General features: G+C 32.5%; 1 protein-coding gene across 12 annotated transcripts in view; it reads left to right on the forward strand.

The window, feature by feature from the left end:
- CHD9 (chromodomain helicase DNA binding protein 9) overlaps nucleotides 1-20318 on the forward strand; it is a 236065-nt gene that overhangs the window by 104024 nt on the left and 111723 nt on the right. For 11 of the 12 annotated variants that reach the window (XM_073225725.1, XM_073225723.1, XM_073225719.1 and 8 more), the window contains 7 exons: nucleotides 4703-4814; nucleotides 8400-8546; nucleotides 9471-9539; nucleotides 9621-9676; nucleotides 10298-10415; nucleotides 13262-13348; nucleotides 13547-13684. In XM_073225725.1, coding sequence (XP_073081826.1) covers nucleotides 4703-4814; nucleotides 8400-8546; nucleotides 9471-9539; nucleotides 9621-9676; nucleotides 10298-10415; nucleotides 13262-13348; nucleotides 13547-13684 — 727 coding nt within the window. Of the gene's footprint in view, nucleotides 1-4702; nucleotides 4815-5514; nucleotides 5573-8399; nucleotides 8547-9470; nucleotides 9540-9620; nucleotides 9677-10297; nucleotides 10416-13261; nucleotides 13349-13546; nucleotides 13685-20318 lie in introns of all 12 variants that reach the window. The other variant, XM_073225730.1, reaches the window with a different exon arrangement.

Here is a 20318-nt window from a genome sequence, read left to right on the forward strand (position 1 = left end):
TTTATATATTCCTATTAATTTATTGAGAGACCTTATGCAGATTTTGTCAGTCATTGGATTTGTTGTTTGTTTTTTTTTTTTTGCCAGGATCCAATTCAGGATCCTCCTTTTCAATTTGTTGTCATGTCTCCGTATACTACTCCAATTTGAGATAATTCCTCAGTCTTTGTCTTTTCTGACATGTTCAGTTTTGAAGCATACTGGCCAGTTATTTTGTAAAATGGCTCTCAATTTGGGTATGTCTGATGTTTCTCATCAGGAATCTGTATTTTTAACAGAGAGCCTGCTAATGAAGCCTGCCTCACACATTTAGGATCAATACCAACCTTCCCCTTTGTAGTATCACCCAAATACCCTTTTAGAACTTACAGTAAACATAAGGTTTCCTTACAGTAAACCCATTCATATTTTTCAAGAACCAGTGTTCTATGTAAGTAACCCTAGTTTTTAAATCTTAAAATATAAACATATTTTACTCAGAATTATGTCCATCAGTAAGTTTTAGAGTTAGCTTTTTTCCTACCATGGAAATGTACCTTTTTTGAACAGAGAGAGTATGTGTAAATATTTTGGAGTTTGAAGTTAAGTCAGAAAAGTACTATATCTGAAATATCTCTTAAAGAGTTAGGATTCCAAAAGAATTTGTCTGATTTAAGAATGAGTTTATGAAATAAGATGCTATTCCAGGCCTCTAGAACAATATTTGACAGAAATACAGAATATATGGCAAATAAAATTTGAAGGTTCTTGTTTTTAAGTACATTTTTCAAATAATATAATGAAGGTCGATCTAAGGAATTTTGGAAAATACATTAGCCTACCCTCTCCACCAGATAGGGTAGGGTTGGTGTTTAGGATTGATACGACAGCACTTACTAGTATTTCTTTTCTAGATATTAAGCCATGTTTAAGCAGCTTAGTCTACTGTCCTTAGAGATTTTCATTTAATGACCTTATACCACTAGAAAGGAACAGTATAACCTTTTCAGTCATTCATAAGTGTAAAAAAATTTTACTTATCTCTGCTTCTCACTTGATTGAAGTTTTTGTTCAGTGGGATTTGAGTCTTTAAACAGCCACATAGATACTATACCAAAATAAATCATGTAATTCATTTAGCTTATACTGAGAAAGTACCTTTTTTAAGGAATATATTAAAAGGTATTAATAGGCTATGATTTGCATTTCATAGGAAATTGTTTAAGTAACTAAGCTTTCCTTTTACTACTTTTGTTCTTATCTACAAACTAGTCTAAAACTTGCATTTCTGTTTGGAGATGGACAACAAGTGCATCAAATGTGTATTTCTAGTGCCCAATTTTTCTTGGAGTTATCCCTGACCTTGCAATTGAAAATTATCTGCACAAGTACCTTAGGTTGTATTAAGTAATCACAAATAGCATGGTTGTTACCCTTCAGAGGAAATTGTAACTAAAAGAGAAGGCATGAAAGGAGACTTCTGGGAAACTGTTTTTTTTCTTGATCTAGAAGCTGGTTATGCATTTTTTGTTCATTTGAGAAAATTCACTGAGCTATTCATTTGATATATTGACTCTGAATTTACACTGTATTTTAATATTAGTAGACTATTAGGTTTAGGGAAAGTGAGGGATTGCATTTGGAAGCATTTTTAGATTGGGGTATGTGGGATCTCCATATGGTTAAGTCCAATAAATAGTTACATGAATCTGCAGCTTGGGGGAAAGATCTGAACTAGAAACAAGAAATTTGAGAATCTTCAAATTCTGAGCAGTAGTTAAAAATAGATTATATTAAATCTTCCAGAGACAGTATGTAGAGTGAGGGATGAAGGCTGAAGACAGAACTTTGAGAAATACCGGTTTATGAAACTGGCAGAAGAGTATTGTCAAGAGCTGAATCCTGATGAAAACAAACATGCCATGTCCTCTTGAGGTTTCAGGCTTTGGAGTGAGCATACACCTTCTCTGTCTCCAGTCTTACTATCATATGACTTTGAATCAAGCTATTTTTTTCTCTAAGCATGAATTTCCTTTTATAAAATACTGCTGTTTGCCTCTCAGAATTGTATAAATAAACATCAGGTGAGAGAATGCATTTAAAGTCAGCAAAGGCTGATTCAGTAAACACTGAATAAATGGAAACTGTGAATATGGAAGTAGTCTTAAGAGTTCAGATTATAGTGGGTGGAGGAGTGAAGATGTAGCAGTCAGTATAGGTAACTTTCTTGAGAACTATGGATGAGAAGGAGGAATGACAGGGTCATGTGGTATCTAATAGTAGATAAAACCTGAAAGGAGATTTTTATTTTAGGGAAGAAACCAGAAGGAAAGGGACCAAAAGAGGGAGGAGATGACCAGTGGATGTGGTGAGAGGGACTGAAGTGTAAATATGGTTGGTTGCTTATGTTTCAGAATATCTTTTTGTACTTCCTCTGATTTTGCAGTTCCAACATAGGCTATATTTTTACTCTTAATAGCTTTCTTTACATACCTCAAAAGAGTGCTGGTGAGACACCAACTAAGAATTACCATTATCCCTTTGAAGGTGGTAATAATACCAATACAAGAATATCCTGTGAATAAATCACTTCTAGAATTTTTACTCACCTCACATTTAGTCATCCAGTCAATAACCAAATCCTATTGGTTCTACTTTCAAAATAAAAAATTATCTTTCTTTACCTCTTCATCCACCTTGCCGTAGCCCTGTATGGCACTCTTCATCTCACTGGAATTCTCATTTGCATAATCACTCATTTCCCTGCCTTGCATTTCACTTCTTTCTTGTTGTATTGCTCTCTTAAAATTATTTTTCTCCCAATTTTATTGAGATATAATTGACATATAACATTAGTTTAAGGTATACAACATAATGATATATATATATTATATATATTGCAAAATGATCACCACAAACCTAGTTAACACCCATCACATCACAGTTAGAAATTTTTTTTTCTTGTGATGAGAACTGTTAAGATTTACTCTGTTGGCAACTTCTTGGTATACAATACAGTGTTGTTAACTGCAGTCACTATGCTGTACATTACATCCCCAGAACTTATTTGTCTAAAATTCTATCTTCTAATTGCTTTATTTTTTTAATTCATTCAAAAATATTCATTATCAGTGGTAAATGACAGATATATTCCTTTTAAATTCCTGTCCTATGGAGCTAAGAAGTTAACCTTAAACTAAAATGTTAACTCCTTGCAGGCCATTCAAGGCTGTCTGTGATCTTCACCCTGTCTAGATGACCATCTCTGCTTCCTTCTCCTGCAGTACTCTGTATCCCTGACCTGCTCTTATTACTGCATATTCTCCTCATTCTTCAGTAGTATTCCTTGCCTGGAATATACCTTACCTCTTTTTTTATTACCTTTTGGACTCCCTATCATCATTCAATTCCTGTCTCAAACTTTATCTTCTCTATAAAGTTTCCTTTACTCTTAAACATAAGTACTTCTTCCTTTGTGTCCACATTATATTAAGTGCTAACTACCATATTAGCATTTAAAATTTTAACACCGATCATATTCTAACTGATACTTTAAGGTTAGGAACTGTGTCCACTTCACCTTCAAGTCCTAGAAACTAGGAAAGTGCCTGGCATATAATAATTAGACTTAGTTACCATTCATTGAGAAATTACTGTGTGTGAAGACTGTGCTAAGAAATAACATACATTACCCACTTAATTCTTAACAACAGTAGAGGTAGTTTCCCTATTTTCCAGACAAGGAAACTTAAGGCTAAAAGTAATTTGCCCAGGTAAATTAGGTAAACAAGTAAATGGTGGAATCAGGTTTAAAATCCTTGACCCTTTGATTTCTAAGTGCTCCCACATTAGTAAATAACTGTTGAAAAAAATCTGATATCTGATACACCTGAAAGCATTTTGGGAGCTTTCTATGATTAGAATACAGATATCTAAGGTAGAATTTTCCTCCTTAAAGCCAATATGGCACTTTAAAATCACACCCACCCATCTGTTGAACCAGATAAGGAAATGTGGGAGCTCTGTACTTCTACCTCTGATCAGAAAAAAACATTGAGAACATATTTTCATTTTGGATATATATGTGTAAATATTAATATACATATACACATATATGTATGAGAGGGACCAACCAGGCAAACTGGAAATACAAAAATAAAAGCAAGTTCTTAACTCTTTAGCAACATATAGTATAGTTAAAAGAAGACTTAACATAAATTAAATAATTAAAGAACAGTTCATTGTTCAAGTGTTTTAAATAAGAGAGAAATTACTATAGGAGAGAAAAAAGTAGAGGCATTTAGGGAATAGGTAGGATTCAAGGACATTAAGAGGAATTTGAATTTAGTAAGATATAGGAGGAAAAAAAACCTTTGTTCCAAATTTATATGATAGTAAAATAAGTGAATTATTTTAATTATTAAAAACAGGTATCATCTGACATTTTTCCCATGAAAAATAATCTTGTGCCTGAGAAGCAAGTGATAGAACTTCACTGCCTTTCAGTGCTTTGAAGTCCATTAACTGTAATACTGGTTTATATTTGTTCCATTAGAATACAGCTTTTGTCTTGAAAATGTCATTATGGATTTCATGGTAATTATCATCTTTGGTTGAATATTAAAGTGATATAAAATGGAAGAAAGTTTATTATGGCAATCTTAATTTGACCAAGAATGGAAAAATGCAGAGTCTTATGTTTACTCTTTTACTTTTGAAACAGCAAACTCATTATTACATTGGGTAAAAAACAAAAAAGAAAGAATGAGTCTTCAGATGAAATATCTGATGTGGAGCAGATGCCACAGCATACATTCAAAGAGGAAGACTCTCAAGTGAGTATTGTTAAATTTTCTGAGAAATGAAATACTGGTAGAATTATTTAGATAGCATAATACTACTTTATGGATATTTATACTGTAGTTTAGTAGTAAAAATACATTTTATTGTATGGTAAAATTTATATGACAGCATTATTACAATATGCTCCTAAGTAGTATTACCATAGAATGTTGGACCTGAGAGGAAATTTACATATCCTCTCCAAACCCCTCATTTTCAGATAATGAAACTTAAGCCCAGAGAAATTAAGTAACAATTCAAAATCCCTGATGGCTTTTAGCATGGAGAAATATCTAGTGATATTATCCTGTATTTATAGAGTGCTTTTGAATGAACTTAAAATATTAATTTTTTAAATCACATACAAATGATAAAGCAAATCAGTTGACTCATTCCTGGAGATAAGTCCTTTGGTCTGCTCCTATCAAAGAAAGATAACCAATTATATTAAAAGTCCCCTACTGTAGACAACAATACTGTGCATTTTGCCTTTTTTTCTTTTTTGAATAGGTGGCTATTCAAAATAACCTTGTGAAGTTAAAGAAATATATATATATAGTGAAGGTCATAATAATTCAGGCCACCCTCTGCTCTCTAATAATTAAAGTACAACTATAGGCCGTATGGGTGGTGGCATTTGTTGAATTATGGGGCCAGAAAGCCCCTGAATGGCCTTTCTTCTTCCTTATGCAGCTTCTTGTCCAATGGGAGAGTAGTGGCTCAAGGCTCCTGGGCTGCTGCAAGAGTTGAGGTAAGGGCAGTGACTGAAGCTCCTAATATGATATGGCCTGGCTTTTTCTTCATATGTTCTCCTTAACTTAGGAAGCTTATAATTAATCAATATGAGAAAATTTAGTTTAATTTTTACTAGAATTATGCTGGCCATTTGTCCATTATGTAATTACCAAACAACGAAATGGTAGAATAGGTTAACATGCACATTTCTTCCATACCTTTCACTATAATATTGCTTTGATAGGCATGTTGCTTTAACACACACACACACAAAAAAAAAAAAATGGGGAAGAAGTATTTATCATAAATGATTGTAAATCTATTTTATTGATATATTTAAATCTATCATTATATAAATGATGGAGAGGCCCTAATAGTTCTCACCCACAATTGATTGTCAGGATTTGAAAGTTTGAAATATAATTTAAGTTTAAGGTTTTGGAGTCAAGTAGAAATCTAAAAATGCGAATATGATATCTCTATGTAGAGACTTAAATTTTTTTAAAAAGGGCCCTGCACATTGTAGCACATTGTTAATATTATTACAGGAAACAAGTAATATAGTGAAGTATTAGTCATTTAAAAGCATAGTGTTTCTGACCTCTTATATAAAATGTTGTATCCATTGAAACCTTAAAGATGGAGAAGAAAAAAGCTAGAAAAGAAAAATTCGAATAAACAATTTCTCACTATTTTAAATTGTGCTTTGAAAAACACTATGGGAAAAGCCAGGAGAAAAGCACATTAGCTAAGACCATGGACATCAAATTAGTTTTTATACTTTTAAACATAAAAAGCTAGAGATAAAGCGTGACAAAGAGATAATTTGTGAGAGTTGCACCTAATTTGACTTTGCTTAATATATAACTATATACTTTAGTGGAATATAATTTATGGTGAAATCAGATATTATTTTATAACTTACAGCCTTCTTAATCTTTTAGACTGAAAGTCTTCATAGGATGAGGAAGCAGTTTACAATAAGTGACCTTCATTCTGTCTTGTGAAGAATTACCTAAATGTTCACTTTTGTGAGTTCAAGGATTCTTTCAGGCCACTGTTTACTATTTACCAAAGACTTAAGTGTTGCATTTCAAAGTACTAATAGATGGCTAAGTCACCAAAAAGGAAAACTATATTCTCAACTTCATTATTACTATTCTCAAACCTCGTTATTTAGAAGATCTGTGCCTACTGAGACATAACAATGGTAATACTTGTTATTGATAGAATAATAAATGTCATTGTTGGTTATTTATTTAAACTATTCTTGAACATTCAGAACTTACGATGCCTATAATAGAACTCTATAAACATTTCTTTAGCCTAGTATCAGATTAGAGGTTCATAGAATTATTTTCCCCAGGGAATAATAAATATTTCCTGTGTTTCTCAAAATAGGATGTGGGAAAATTGGGTTTCTAGAAATACTTTTATTATAATTTTTATATGCCAACTTCCTGTCTCCCATATTTATAAAAAATTTTACCTGAACTTTTGAAAATGTGTTTTCTTGGCCAAGAGATCATGACTCATCCTAAATGAGCCATGGAGTTGTCTACTACATTTGGCTGACCTGCTTTACAATATTACTGCCTTTCTTTCTCTCAGTATTTCACTACTCAAGAGAAAGAGGCAGAGGCACATCAAAGGTCATCACAAACTTTCTTGATGCAAATAACAGTTTGTCCCCACACAGTTGCACTGCTTGAGCCATTTTTGTCATAGCTATGGAAATGTGAAAGATCTACCAAATTGAAGACATTGGCAGAAACCTAAAGGGGAACACATGGGTTATTTGTGTTGGTTACATTTGTTGTGTGGGAGTGGTTGTGGAAGTTACTAAATACATAGAAGAAAATGGAATAGAAAAAGGAAGATGGGTTTATCAGATATTGAGCAATAAAACAGTTGGCTGAGATGCTATACCCATGAAATTTTAGGGAGATGGAGAAATGCAAAAACTAAGTCCTTTGGGATTTTCAAGCCAATGTGAGATTTTATATTTATAGTGGGAATATCAAATACTAGATATTTAGGGAGGTAAGTAAAGCCATGTGTGTTTAATACTTGATTTAAGTTAGTTACATCATTTTGAAAGTATGTTACTACATTAATATTTTTTAAAGGGCTTCTGTTTTTATGATAGTGATGTTCTTTATTTTTAAGGGAATCTAGTAAAGTTAGTAAAACACAAGTTCCTCCTTCATTAACACTTAATTATTTGATAATTTAATACTTTATTATTTTGTGTATCTCTTTTAAATCATTTTATTTTATTCTGCTTTAAGTATAAGCTCATGGGTTTTGTGGCAAATATTACTTACTTTCTTCTTCTGGTTTTATACCCCTGATTACTTACTTAGTCTGTATTCATTTGGTGTACTTTTTAGGTTTTGGGCAAAAACAAAGTATTAGTAGTTTAACATACATGTTCAAGGTGTGAGATGGCTAAATAAAACGTATCTTTTTACTCATTTTAACAATAGTTTCTAAAAAAATTTAAAAATCAACAAAGATAGTACTAATAAAATATATTTTGCCCAAGGTATAAAACACTTAAATAAAACAGACATTTTTATTCTGAACAATTTTTGAAGAGAAGTAATAAAGGTATTCCTAATCTTTGTTAATTGAAACTTTAGGGAGTAAAACAATGTTGTAAGCCTTTGGCAAAGGGTAAATTATTACCTCCTGTAATTAAAAGGTAAAATGAGAAGGATGAATGTTGAATACAATTTGAAAATTTAATTTACAAAATCGTCACACTAGTAGTAATTATTTTTAAAATCTTTCCTTTAAAATAAGCCATTTAAATATGTAATCCTTATGGTTCATTACAGAAAAGAAGATCAAATCGACAAATTAAAAGAAAAAAATATGCAGAAGATGCAGAAGGGAAACAATCGGAAGAAGAGGTTAAAGGCTCCATGAAAATAAAAAGGAATTCAGCTCCTTTACCTGGTGAACAGCCTTTACAATTATTTGTGGTAAGACAGATTTGGGATTATGACTATAAAACATTTAAAAGCCACATAAACCTTTAAAATACTTCCATGATCTTACCTCCTAACCCTTCTCCAACTTTTCCCCTATTCCAGATTGTAGTTAATAGAACTGTTGTTATTCAGATCAGAAACCTAGGTAATCATCCTCTTTTATTTCCTTTGCTCTATCCAGTTAGTCCACCTTTTAAATATATAGTCCCGTAGCTCCTCCAAACTCCATCCTTTACACAGAATATTTCTAATTTATAAGCCTGATTGCTGAAAACTCCTGTGATAGTTTTTGTCTTTCAAAAATAATGGTAGACTTTTATTTAGCACAGTGTAAAAGAGACCCTTTTTATGGAGTGTTTGGCCTTATCTCCTGTCACTTCTTGAGAAGCATTCAATCTTTTGGCCATATGAACATAATTGCCCAAATGCTGTGTTTTGACACCTCTTGTGTCTTTGCATATACACTTTCCTCTTTGTATAATTCTTTTAATCTCCATTATCCGGATTGTGAACCAACCATTCATCTGCCGGCTCACTGATCTGACACCTTGGACAAGTACTTACGTTCTCCATTCCTGAACTTCCTAATCTGTAAAATGGAAATGATAATAATACCTACCTCAAAGTGTTGTTGCAAGAATTAAATTCGTTAATATATATGTAAAGTGCTTAGAATAATGCCTAGCACATTGAAAAGCACATATATGTTTACTATGATGTTGATGCAGATGATGACTAGGAGAATAACAATAATAATTTACTTTTCCGATTTTGTATTCCCAGCATTTAACATGGTACCTGGCACATGTTCTACATAAATGTGTGTTGAATTTTAGTGTATTTATAAACATACAAAGGGGCAACTGAAGGAATTTTCAGAATGTGCCATCATATTTTATATCCTCTCCCCCATAGGAGAATCCAAGTGAAGAAGATGCTGCAATTGTGGACAAAATATTATCTTCTAGAATTGTAAAAAAAGAAGTAAGTAGTAGTACATTATGTTTTACACCTCAATCCCATGGCCTGATTATTGAAGTATAATTATTGATTTTATTTTCTTAGATATCACCTGGAGTAATGATTGACAAGGAAGAATTTTTTGTAAAATATAAGAATTAGTAAGTATTTGAGGTAGAAAAATAATGTTTTAAAAGTAAGTTAATATACTTAAGTATATTAAATAACTTATTTTTATTTTGTCTATTTTTAAATGTTTTATTATTATATGAACTTAGAAATCATTAAAAGACTGAAACCCTTTCATATTAAAATTGAATTTTTTCCAGAAAATGTTAATTAACTTAAAAATGCAGAAATCTTATATGCTTTTACAGATTATAGATGTTATTCACTATATTTGTGTAATGAATTTAAAAATCTTCATTTTTTCCTATACTTCTGTGAAAGAGTTTAAAATTACATTGGTTTCAAAACAAATTAGCTTGCTGATCATGACAAAACTATTACATAGAAGAAATAAAAAACAAATCACATCTTATCACCATTATGATTCAGTTTACTATTCAGTTTTGGTATGGTATATTGCAGACTACAGTCTTAGGATATACTGATCACAATGGCTTTATTTTGAGTATATCGATATTGAATGAAATGACGAACTACCTATATGTAAAGTTAAGGAAAATATTTTGTATAGGATGCTATGATTAAAAATAAATATTTTAAGAAAACGTGATTTTCTATATCATTCTAATATATTGCTTCTGTAAAAATTTTAGCTCCTATCTTCACTGTGAGTGGGCCACAGAACAGCAGCTTTTGAAAGATAAAAGGATCCAGCAGAAAATCAAACGATTCAAATTGAGACAAGCACAAAGAGCACATTTTTTTGCAGACGTAAGAAAAAAATAAATGAGACTACTATGTGTTGAGCCCTGAACACATGTAGCATTATTCATCAGAAATTTAAGTATTTTTCTTTCTAATTCTTAGGCTTCCAACTTTGGTATTTGAATACAAATGCTGTCTACATATAAATATTCTTTCCCTCGATTTAGCTTGGAACCTCACTTAAACAGGAACACTGATAATTCAGAGTGGTAGATAACTCTTGTATTTTTTAATTAGCAGGTATTTCAATACTTAGAATTTAATGTGAATATGTTAATATCTCATAGAATTTTATCAGCAGTTATTCAAGTAATGGAAATGGTAATGTAGCTAATAAATGGAAATAAGATTTTTCAGTACATGAAATACATTGCATATTTTCTATACCAGCTTTGTGTATGTGTGAACAAAACATTGAAATAATTCATTAACCTTTCTAGGCCTCAGTAATTAGTCTGACTTTCTTTGCTGCTCTAAATTTTTTTTCTTTGGATAGACTTCTTCTAGAGCCCTTTGAGATTCGTCTAATTTTTTTTTAATTTTTCCAATTTGAAAATTTTTCACACTTTCTGTTTTGAACAAGAAAGTTGCACAAGTCCCACATATATTTTAACTAGATCCCCTAAATGTTCACATTTTACCATGTTTGCCTTATCATTTGCATTTCATTCTCCTTCTCCCTCTTCCTAACTGCCCCTGGCAAGCTCACTTGGTCTCCCTCTCCCTGCATTTCTATCTGCCTCTGTCTCCTTCTCTTTCCCTTTCTGTATGCCTCTCCCCCATGCATATTAATTTTTTTCTAAAATACTTGAAAGTAAGTTGCAAATTCTTCAGTATTTAATTTCTGAAAACATTCTCTTATATAATAGTAGTATAATTAACATTGATATAGTAATATTATCACATCTGTAGATCTTTTATTTCACTAATTGTTCCACTAGTAATTTTATAGCAAAAAAAAAATATGTGTGTGCATTTATTCTGGTTCAGAATCTGATAGTATCAAGTGTTTCATTTAGTTGACATGACTCCTTTAATCAGTCTGGAAATTTTTTAAGAGTTTAAGTGGTTTATATTGTAGCACATCCCTAAATTTGGGCTTGTCTTGTGTTTCCTCAGGATTCAGGTCCTGCATTTTTTTTTTAAGAACACTACAGAAATGATGCTATATCCCTTCCAGTGAATAATACCAGGAGTTACATGATACATACCTATTTGCCCCATTACTGGTGGTGCCTATATTAGTCACTAGATCATGGTGGTATCTGGCATATTTTTCCACCATGAAGTTACTGTTATTTCCTTGGTACTTCCTTATAATTATAAAAACTACTTTAAAAACTTGATGACTCTAATGACCTCTCAGTTTATGGATGCTGGTAGATCCCTCAAGAATTTTTCACCTCCTCATGCTGATAGAGAAATCTCTAATAAACCAAAGGTTTTAGAAGTACTTAACTAATAAACTTTTAACTTTTCATGAATACTAATTATTCTCATTTGACTCAGGTATAAATAGTCTATTTGGCTATGCAGATTTTCTTAAAGTACCTTGTGCCATTCTGATGTGGGGCAGTGCTAGTTGTTACCAAGTGTGTCCTATATAAAAACATACACAGTAGGGGATTTTTTAAAAAACAGCAGCTGATGTCATCATTCAGGAAAGGTTTAAGATAGTGAAGAGAGCTAAAGGCAGAACCATGGAGTATTACACTATTTACAGATTAAGTAGAGGAGAGGCTGCAAAGACATATGAGAAAGGCTTTTGATAGTAAGGCTTTCAGGAATTAGGACTTGGCCAAGCACACAAGAGAAGGAACAGTAGTTGATTTAAAAGAGAGAAAATGAATATGAAAACATGGAGGTGTGTTAGAACATGAACTTAGAAAAAAGTGTGTTTTTGTTGTTCATGAGCTTGAAATCAGGTACCACTGTGTTGAGCAATAGAAGATGAGACTGGATGGAAAGGTAGGATCCTGTTTATTCCAAAAAAAATTGATGTGGACCTGATTCCCCAATAGGGGAGAGTCAGTGAGGGATTTGAAGCAAAGGAGCAATACGTAAGATCTATATTTGAGAAAGATCATTCACGGTATAATGTGAAAATGGATTAAAAGAAGGCAAGAGAGTAGTTGTGGATAGTTAGGAGGTTATTTATAAAAGTTCAAGTAAGAGGTGATGAGGCAGTAAGAATGAGGAAGGGGGAGCCAGTTTGATAGATAGTTGAAAGTAGAGTAAATTCATTACTTACTAAATGTGGGAGGTAAAAAAAAAAAGGAATCTAAGGTGGCTTCTCCATTTCTGGCTTGTGAACTGGGAATAGGGCATGGAGGGGGTGCTCTATTACCATGAACCCAGTTAAGAAACTACAGGAACAAGTAGAGGTTGAAGAGGAAATGAATGTATTTGAGTTTGAGGTAACTCACAGAGTTCGCATTTAGGTAGATGGGTCTTGAGCAGAGGAATCATCGGATAAAAAGTGTTTGATCCAAATCGGAGGTGGATCTACAGGTTGGGGGGTTGGGCTTTCACTCTTGGACTTGTGAGAAGTAGCAAAACAAAGGTGCAAAGGCTGTCTTTATGTTCTTTTTAAAGAACATATCTTCTAGAGTAACTTACTTGTTACTAATTTTTTAGTGCTATTGGTTGGTTTATTATATATCACATCGTGATTCATAGTATAGACAGAATACCCAAGATAATGTTTTGGAAATTAAAATGGAAGTGTTCCACTTATTGGAAATTTAATTCAAATCAACGTTTTTTTCTATAGGAAAATAGCCAGTAAATTTGTCTTTATTTCACTTTCCACTTCTCCGTCAGACACCAATTAAGTTCCTTTTTTATTTTAGATGGAAGAGGAACCATTTAACCCAGACTACGTTGAAGTAGACAGAGTATTAGAAGTCTCTTTTTGTGAGGATAAAGATACTGGCGAGGTAATAATAAAAAAAAAATATTTAAGTAAGGAAAACCTTAAACTTCCTAAATATTAAAACTTATTATTACTCTTTTAAAGTTAATGACCTAAAAACACTAAAAAATATTTCATTAGTTTTTATTGGTGTAGGTTAGTATATTTAAACTATTTCTGACTATTCTTTATCAAAATGATAAAAAGAAAAAATTTTTTGCAGCCTGTTATTTACTACTTAGTAAAGTGGTGTTCATTACCATATGAAGATAGTACTTGGGAACTAAAAGAAGATGTTGATCTTGCAAAAATAGAAGAGTTTGAACAATTGCAAGCTTCAAGACCTGACCTGAGACATTTGGTAAGAACACAGCTCAAACAACTAAATAAAATCTTAGTGCTTCTTTATTCATCAGTGTTAATGTAACCTTTGAATTTTTAATTTCAGTCTTTGGTATGTAATTAATACTGTATTTTTCAAATTGCTACATAGTGTCATGTATGTTAATTTATTCCTTTATTAGTATTACAGTTTTTCCTATAATAAGCAATGCTACATTGAGTATTGAGCACTTGTACAAGTTTCTGTAAGACAAATCAGAATTGTAATTGCTTGGTCAGCATCTGTAGGTATTTCCTTCCAAATATCCCTCCAGAAAAGTTGTGATCCTTAAACCTCATCTCTGCATTTAAAAGTTTCCCACTACTTTTTCTCTCAGGTCATTTATAAAATATCAGTATATCAGTTCCAGCTCCAAAAAGTAGTTATTAATTCTCTAGCAAAGAAAAATCCTTACTACACCCACCTTTTCCTTCTTTTCTGTAACCTTGTTATTTCTCCATAACTAAATAGTTCATCTACTTTATTATTTTTTAAATTAAGGTGTCATTGGTATGCAATCTTCTGAAGGTTTCACATGAGCAACATTGTAGTTACTACGTTCACCCTTATTATCAAGTCCCATCTACTTTATTTTTTTTTACTTTTTATTTTTTATTAAGGTATCATTGATACTACACTCTTACGAAGGTTGCACAGGAAAAACAATGTAGTTACTACATTCACCCTTATTATCAAGTCCCCCCACCATACCCCATTGTAGTTACTGTCCATCAGTGTAGTAAGATGCCACAGAGTACCTACTTGTCTTCTCTGTGCTACACTGTCTTCCCCATGACCCCACACACACCATATGTACTAATCATGATATCCCACAATCCCTTTCTCCCTTTCTCATCCCTCTCCTTTGATAACTGCTAGTCCCTTCTTGGAGTCTGAGTCTGCTGCTATTTTGTTCGTTCAGTTTTGCTTTATTGTCAATATTTCACAAATGAGGGAAATCATTTAGTACTTGTCTTTCTCTGCCTGGCTTCTTTCACTGAGCATAATACCCTCTAGCTCCATCCATGTTTGCAAATGGTAGGATTTGTTTCTTTCTCATGGCTGAATAGTATTCCATTGTCCATCTACTTTATTTCTAAAAGAATGTTTTATATGGAATATCATTAAAGGCCTACATAAATTAAGCACACTGATTCCTTATTGACTACATGCGTATCTCTTCCCTGCTCAAAAAAAAAAATCTTCAAGTAGGATATTGATTTTTCTAGAACAGAAACTGGACTTCTAGAAGGCAATCACAAATTGTGATATTGCTGATAATTATATAATATTTTACTTTCATTTCTTTAAAACAGTATTGTTGTCATGTAAATCCAGTTTTGAGAGCCAGCCAGAGGAAATTCACATCAAGGAGATGTGAATTAAAAATTTCTGTCCTCTTTCAGATACAATTTGGTCATAGAAATTTCTTACTTCTGTGAAGAGGGAGTTTATACATGAAAAGACAGAAACATTACTTTTAGATTAGCACCAGAGTAAGGAAGGCTGTCGTGAAAAATATGGAGATGCTATATAAGAAAAGGAAATTAACTAGTTCCACGAAAGAAATTGTATTGTTTTCACAGTAAACTTTTTCTGGTCTTTTTAATTTAACTCCTGGTAAGACCCATATTCTATTACCAAGAGAGCTGCGGCTCACCTCCATTCCTTTTGACTTCTCAGTGTCTTTCAGTGTACCAAGAAACAAAAGGGTTAACTAGTTAAGGGAGGGGTGGTTCAACAGATTATGAAAGGGGAAGATGTTCTTTCTGGGGTGGGGACTGCCTCAACAGTAACCTCATCTTTAGCCTCATCAAGCTGTCTTTTAGACCAGTGACTGTCAGAGATTCAGATCACTATTTGGAACGTTAAAAAAATTAGTCTAGTAAACATAATGTTCCCCAGGTAATTGTAGATTAATGATACAAAAAAAAAAAAGATGCCTGGTTTCTATTTTCTGACTACAGAACCAAAATATCTGAGAGCAGACCATAGGCATATGTTTCTGAAGAAGCAGTTTTGATGTGTGTCAGAAAAACCATTGCCTTAGGTAAGTGTAGTCCTTGGTAAAGAGAGATCAGCCAATAGAACTAATCCTCTTAGTTAATGTAAAATTGAGTTGACAACAATATAAAATAAAATAAAATGAAATAAATAAATAAAATATAAAATGAATAAAATATAAAATAAAATACATAAAATAAAATCAAAAACACATAAAGTATTTTTAGAGATTCTGAAAATGAAATTTCTTTCTGACCCAAACTAATGAAATACTAATAGTGATTGGATTGCTGAAAAGAAAATTATGGACAATATGATTTAATGTGGGAGTTATTTTAAGCAATAATTTAAGAAATGTTACATGTTAAGTATTTTAATGTTCATTTGCTACCAGTTAAGAAATATTTTGGTTAATTATATTATAGCTTTAATAACCAGTTATGTTTTCAGTATACTGATAGCTTATTTTATTTTCCATTCATAGTTACCATACACTGACCCTGATCATCCTAATAATTTGTGGAAGTATAATTTCATTGATTAGTAGCAGTATAAATATTACTTAAAAGTAGAGAACAATAGGAAATCTTTTGTTTGTTTCTCAGAAATACATTTATCCTACTGAGACCACTGAGACCTAGGCCCTACAGATTTGGAGCTAGAGTAATTTTATTTCTCGACCTATGCAGCAGTCTTCACAAAGTTTATGTCTTAGCTATGCAGAATAAATTCATAATAGAGCTTTTTTATTACTGAAGAAGAAAAAATGTATTTGAATAAATGTAACTGTAATTTTTTTTTCACAGTGTTAGGCCTCTAGATTTCTTTTGAAAGAAACACTTCATACCATGAATGTCAAAAGTAGTATAGAGACGTATGGCAGATTTAAAATATGTGAAATAAAATCTGGTATACATCATCCTTTTTAGTCATCTGCCTCTGCACTAGTCCCTGGGGTGCACTCAGGTCAGTCCACATGAGCTCTTCAAGGACTGTTTCTCAGTTTGATAAAGCCTGCGGGGTCTTACAGACACAACCCTGTTGACTTTCAAAGCTAGATATTTTGGGGGCTCATCTCTCAGGTGCAGGTCTTAAAAGGTAGGGTGCCAGATGTAGGGTTTAAACCCTTTGTTCCTCAGGGAGAGGCTCAGAGTTGTGAGTTCCCTTCAGAGTATAGATTGCTGCACTGGGGGTTAGGTTTATGGCAAGATTGTGTTTCCGCCTCTCAACTCGTTCATTGTAGGTTTTTTCTTACTCACCTGATGTATAGGAGTTGCTTAACTAGGTTTTGGGTTGCTTTCAGAGGAAATTGTTCCATATGTAGCTGTAGAAGCAGTGTGTCTATGGAAGAAGAGGAGTTCAGGATCCTCCTGTGTCACCATCTTGAACCAGACCCAGTCACATCATCTTTTTTTAAAGTTAGGTTCATTGAGTTTGAAGTTACATATAATAACTATATATATTTAAAGTGTGCAGTTTGGTAGACTTTGACAAATGAAACAATTATCATAATCAAGATAATATCCATCACTCCCAAGTTATCTTGTGCCTCTTTGTAGTCACTCTCTCCCAAATCTTGCTTCTTTCACCCCTGGGCAACCACCAAATTTATGTCACTAACCATTATTTTTAATTTTTTATAGTTTTATATAGCTAGTATATGCTCTTTTTTCTATTGTTTCATGCAGCATAATTATTTTGTGATTCATGTCATGCGTGTCTCAATACTTGTTTGTTTTTATTACTGAGTAGTATTCTGTTGTAATGTAGATTTGTTTATCTGTTCACCTGTTGATGGATATGTATTATTATTGGCTATTAGAAATAAAACTGCTGTGAATGTTAGTATGTAAGTCTTTGTTTAGACATGTGCTTTCATTTCTCTTGAGTAAATATCTGAGTAAAATGTCTGGGTCGTATGGTAGGTATATGTTTAACTTTTTAAGAAACTGCCAAGCTTTTTTCCAGTTGGTCATATATTACATCTAAGAATTATAGTTACTTCATGTGCTTTTTATGGTCAGTCTTTTTAATCTTAGCAATTATGATAGGTGTATAATGGTATGACATTGTGGTTTAAATTTGCATTTCCTTACGACAGTGAGCATCTTTTCATGTGCCTAAATGCTGTTAGTATATTTCTTTTAATAAAATTCCTATTCAGATATTTTGCCTATTTTTCATTGGCTTGTTTTCTTACTAATTTTTGTTGTTTTCTTAATACTGAGCTTAAGAATTATTTTTATATTCTAGATACAGTCCTTTATCAGGTATGGTTTACAAATGTTTTCTTGAAGTCTGTGGCTGACCATTTCAGTATCTTACAATAGAGCACAAGTCTTTCAAAGAGCGGAAGTTCATAATTTTTTTTATTGAAGTATCATTGATATACAACGTTATATTGGTTTCATCTTTATAACACAGTGGTTCAACAGTTACCCATATTATTAAATCCTGGCCCCCACTAGTGCAGTTACTGTGTCAACATAGGAAGATGTTACAGCATCATTGACTGTATTCTCCATGCTGTACTACCATCTGTGTGACCAAGTTATAATATGATTGAGAATATTTGTGCCCTTTTATACCCTCCCTGCCCCAATCTCTCCCTCAGGGTAACTACCAGCTACCTCTCAGTGTCTGTGAGCCTGCTGCTATTTTGTTCATTTTGCTTTTTGTTTTGTTCTGTTTTTATATTCCACAAATAAGTGAAATTATATGGTACTTGTCTTTATCCACCTGGCTTATTCACTTAGCATAACACCCTCTAGGTCCATCCATGTTGTTGCAAACGGCAGAATTTTTTTTTTAATGACTGAATAATAATACATTGTATATATGTACCACATCTTCTTTATCCATTCGTCTATTAATGGACACTTAGGTTGCTTTCATAACTTGGCTATTGTAAATAATATGGCCATAAATGTAGGAGTGCATATATCTTTTCTAATCAGGGATTTTGTTTTCTTCAGGTAAATTCCTAGAAGTGGCATTACTGGATCAAATGGTATTTCTGTTTTTAGTTTTTTGATGAACCTCCATACACCTTTCCACAGCAGTGGCACCAATTTACATTCCCACCAACAGTGCAGAGGGGTTCCCTTTTCTCCACATCCTCATCAACACTTACTATTGTCTTTTCGATAGTGGCCATTCTAACTGGTGTGAGGTGATACCTCATTGTGGTTTTGATTTGCATTTCCCTGATGATTAGCGCCGTGAAGCATCTTCTCATGTGTCTGTTGGCCATCTGTGTTTCTTCTTCGGAGAAATGTTTGTTAGGTTGTCTGCCCGTTTTTTAATTGGGTTTTTTTTCTGGTGTTGAGATGTATGAGTTCTTTATATATTTTGTATGTTAACACCTTGTCATATAAATCATTTACAAATATATTCTCCCATACTGTAGGTTGCCTTTTTGTTCTGCCAATGGTAGAATGTTCTTAATTTTAAGATGGTAGAAAATGCCTTATCCATTGATCAGTTTATATATCTTTTTTTATGGATTATACTTTTGCTGTTGTATCTAACAAATCTTTGCATAACTCAAGTTCACAAAGATTTTTTTCCTGTACTTTGTAGTTTTAGGTAGCATTTAGGTCTGTGAAGTATAGTTTTATTTTTTAAGTGAAGTATAGTTAACATACAATATTTCAGGTGTATAATGCAGTGATTCAGCATTTATATGTATCACAAAATGGTCAGCACAATAAGTGTAGTTACCATCTGTCACCATATAAAGTTATTACAATGTTATTGACTATATTCCCTATGCTGTACTTTTCATCCCAGTGACTTATTCTATAACTGGAAGTTATACCACTTTATCCCCTTCATCTCTTTAGCCTGTCCTCCCACCCCTCCTCCCCTCTGGGAACCTCCTGTATTTATGAGTCTATTTCTGTTTAGTTTGCTCATTTATTCTGTTTTTTAGATTCCATATGGCCCATTTTGAGTTGATTTTTGTATATAGTACAATATATCAGAGTTTTAATATTTTGTATATAATACAGTGAATCAAAGTTTCCTTTTTTGCTCATGAATGTCCATTTCTAGCACCATTTTTTGAAAACAAAACTATCTTCACTGAAAGCTTTCCATCTTCATCATAAATAAGTTGACTTAATACACATAGGTATATACTTTTGAATCCTCTACTCAGTTCCACTGATCTGTTTGTTATCTTTACATCAATTCTGCATAATTTGATTCTGTAACTTCTACAAATACAAAATCTCCAATTTTATTCTCCTTTTTAAAGTTGTCTGGGATATTTTTTGTCCTTTGCATTTCCATATGGTTTTATAATCAGCATATCATTTCTATAAAAACACATGGGTTTTGGTTGGGTTATGTTGAATCTGTTCAATATGGGAATTATTAATAGCTGAGCAATGTTGAGTCTTTTGGTCCATAAACACAATGTATTTTCCATTTATTTAGGTCTTTAATTTTTCTCAGCAGTGTTTTGTAGCTTTAAGTACACCTATCTTACATAGACTTTGTTAGTATTTTCTTAAATATTTTGTATTTTGGATGCTCTAAGATGGTATTTTAAAAAAATTACCTGTGATCATTTCTATAATATTAAATAATTTTTCTGTATGTT

Source organism: Manis javanica, chromosome 17, assembly GCF_040802235.1.
Source record: "Manis javanica isolate MJ-LG chromosome 17, MJ_LKY, whole genome shotgun sequence".
NCBI lineage: Eukaryota > Metazoa > Chordata > Mammalia > Pholidota > Manidae > Manis > Manis javanica.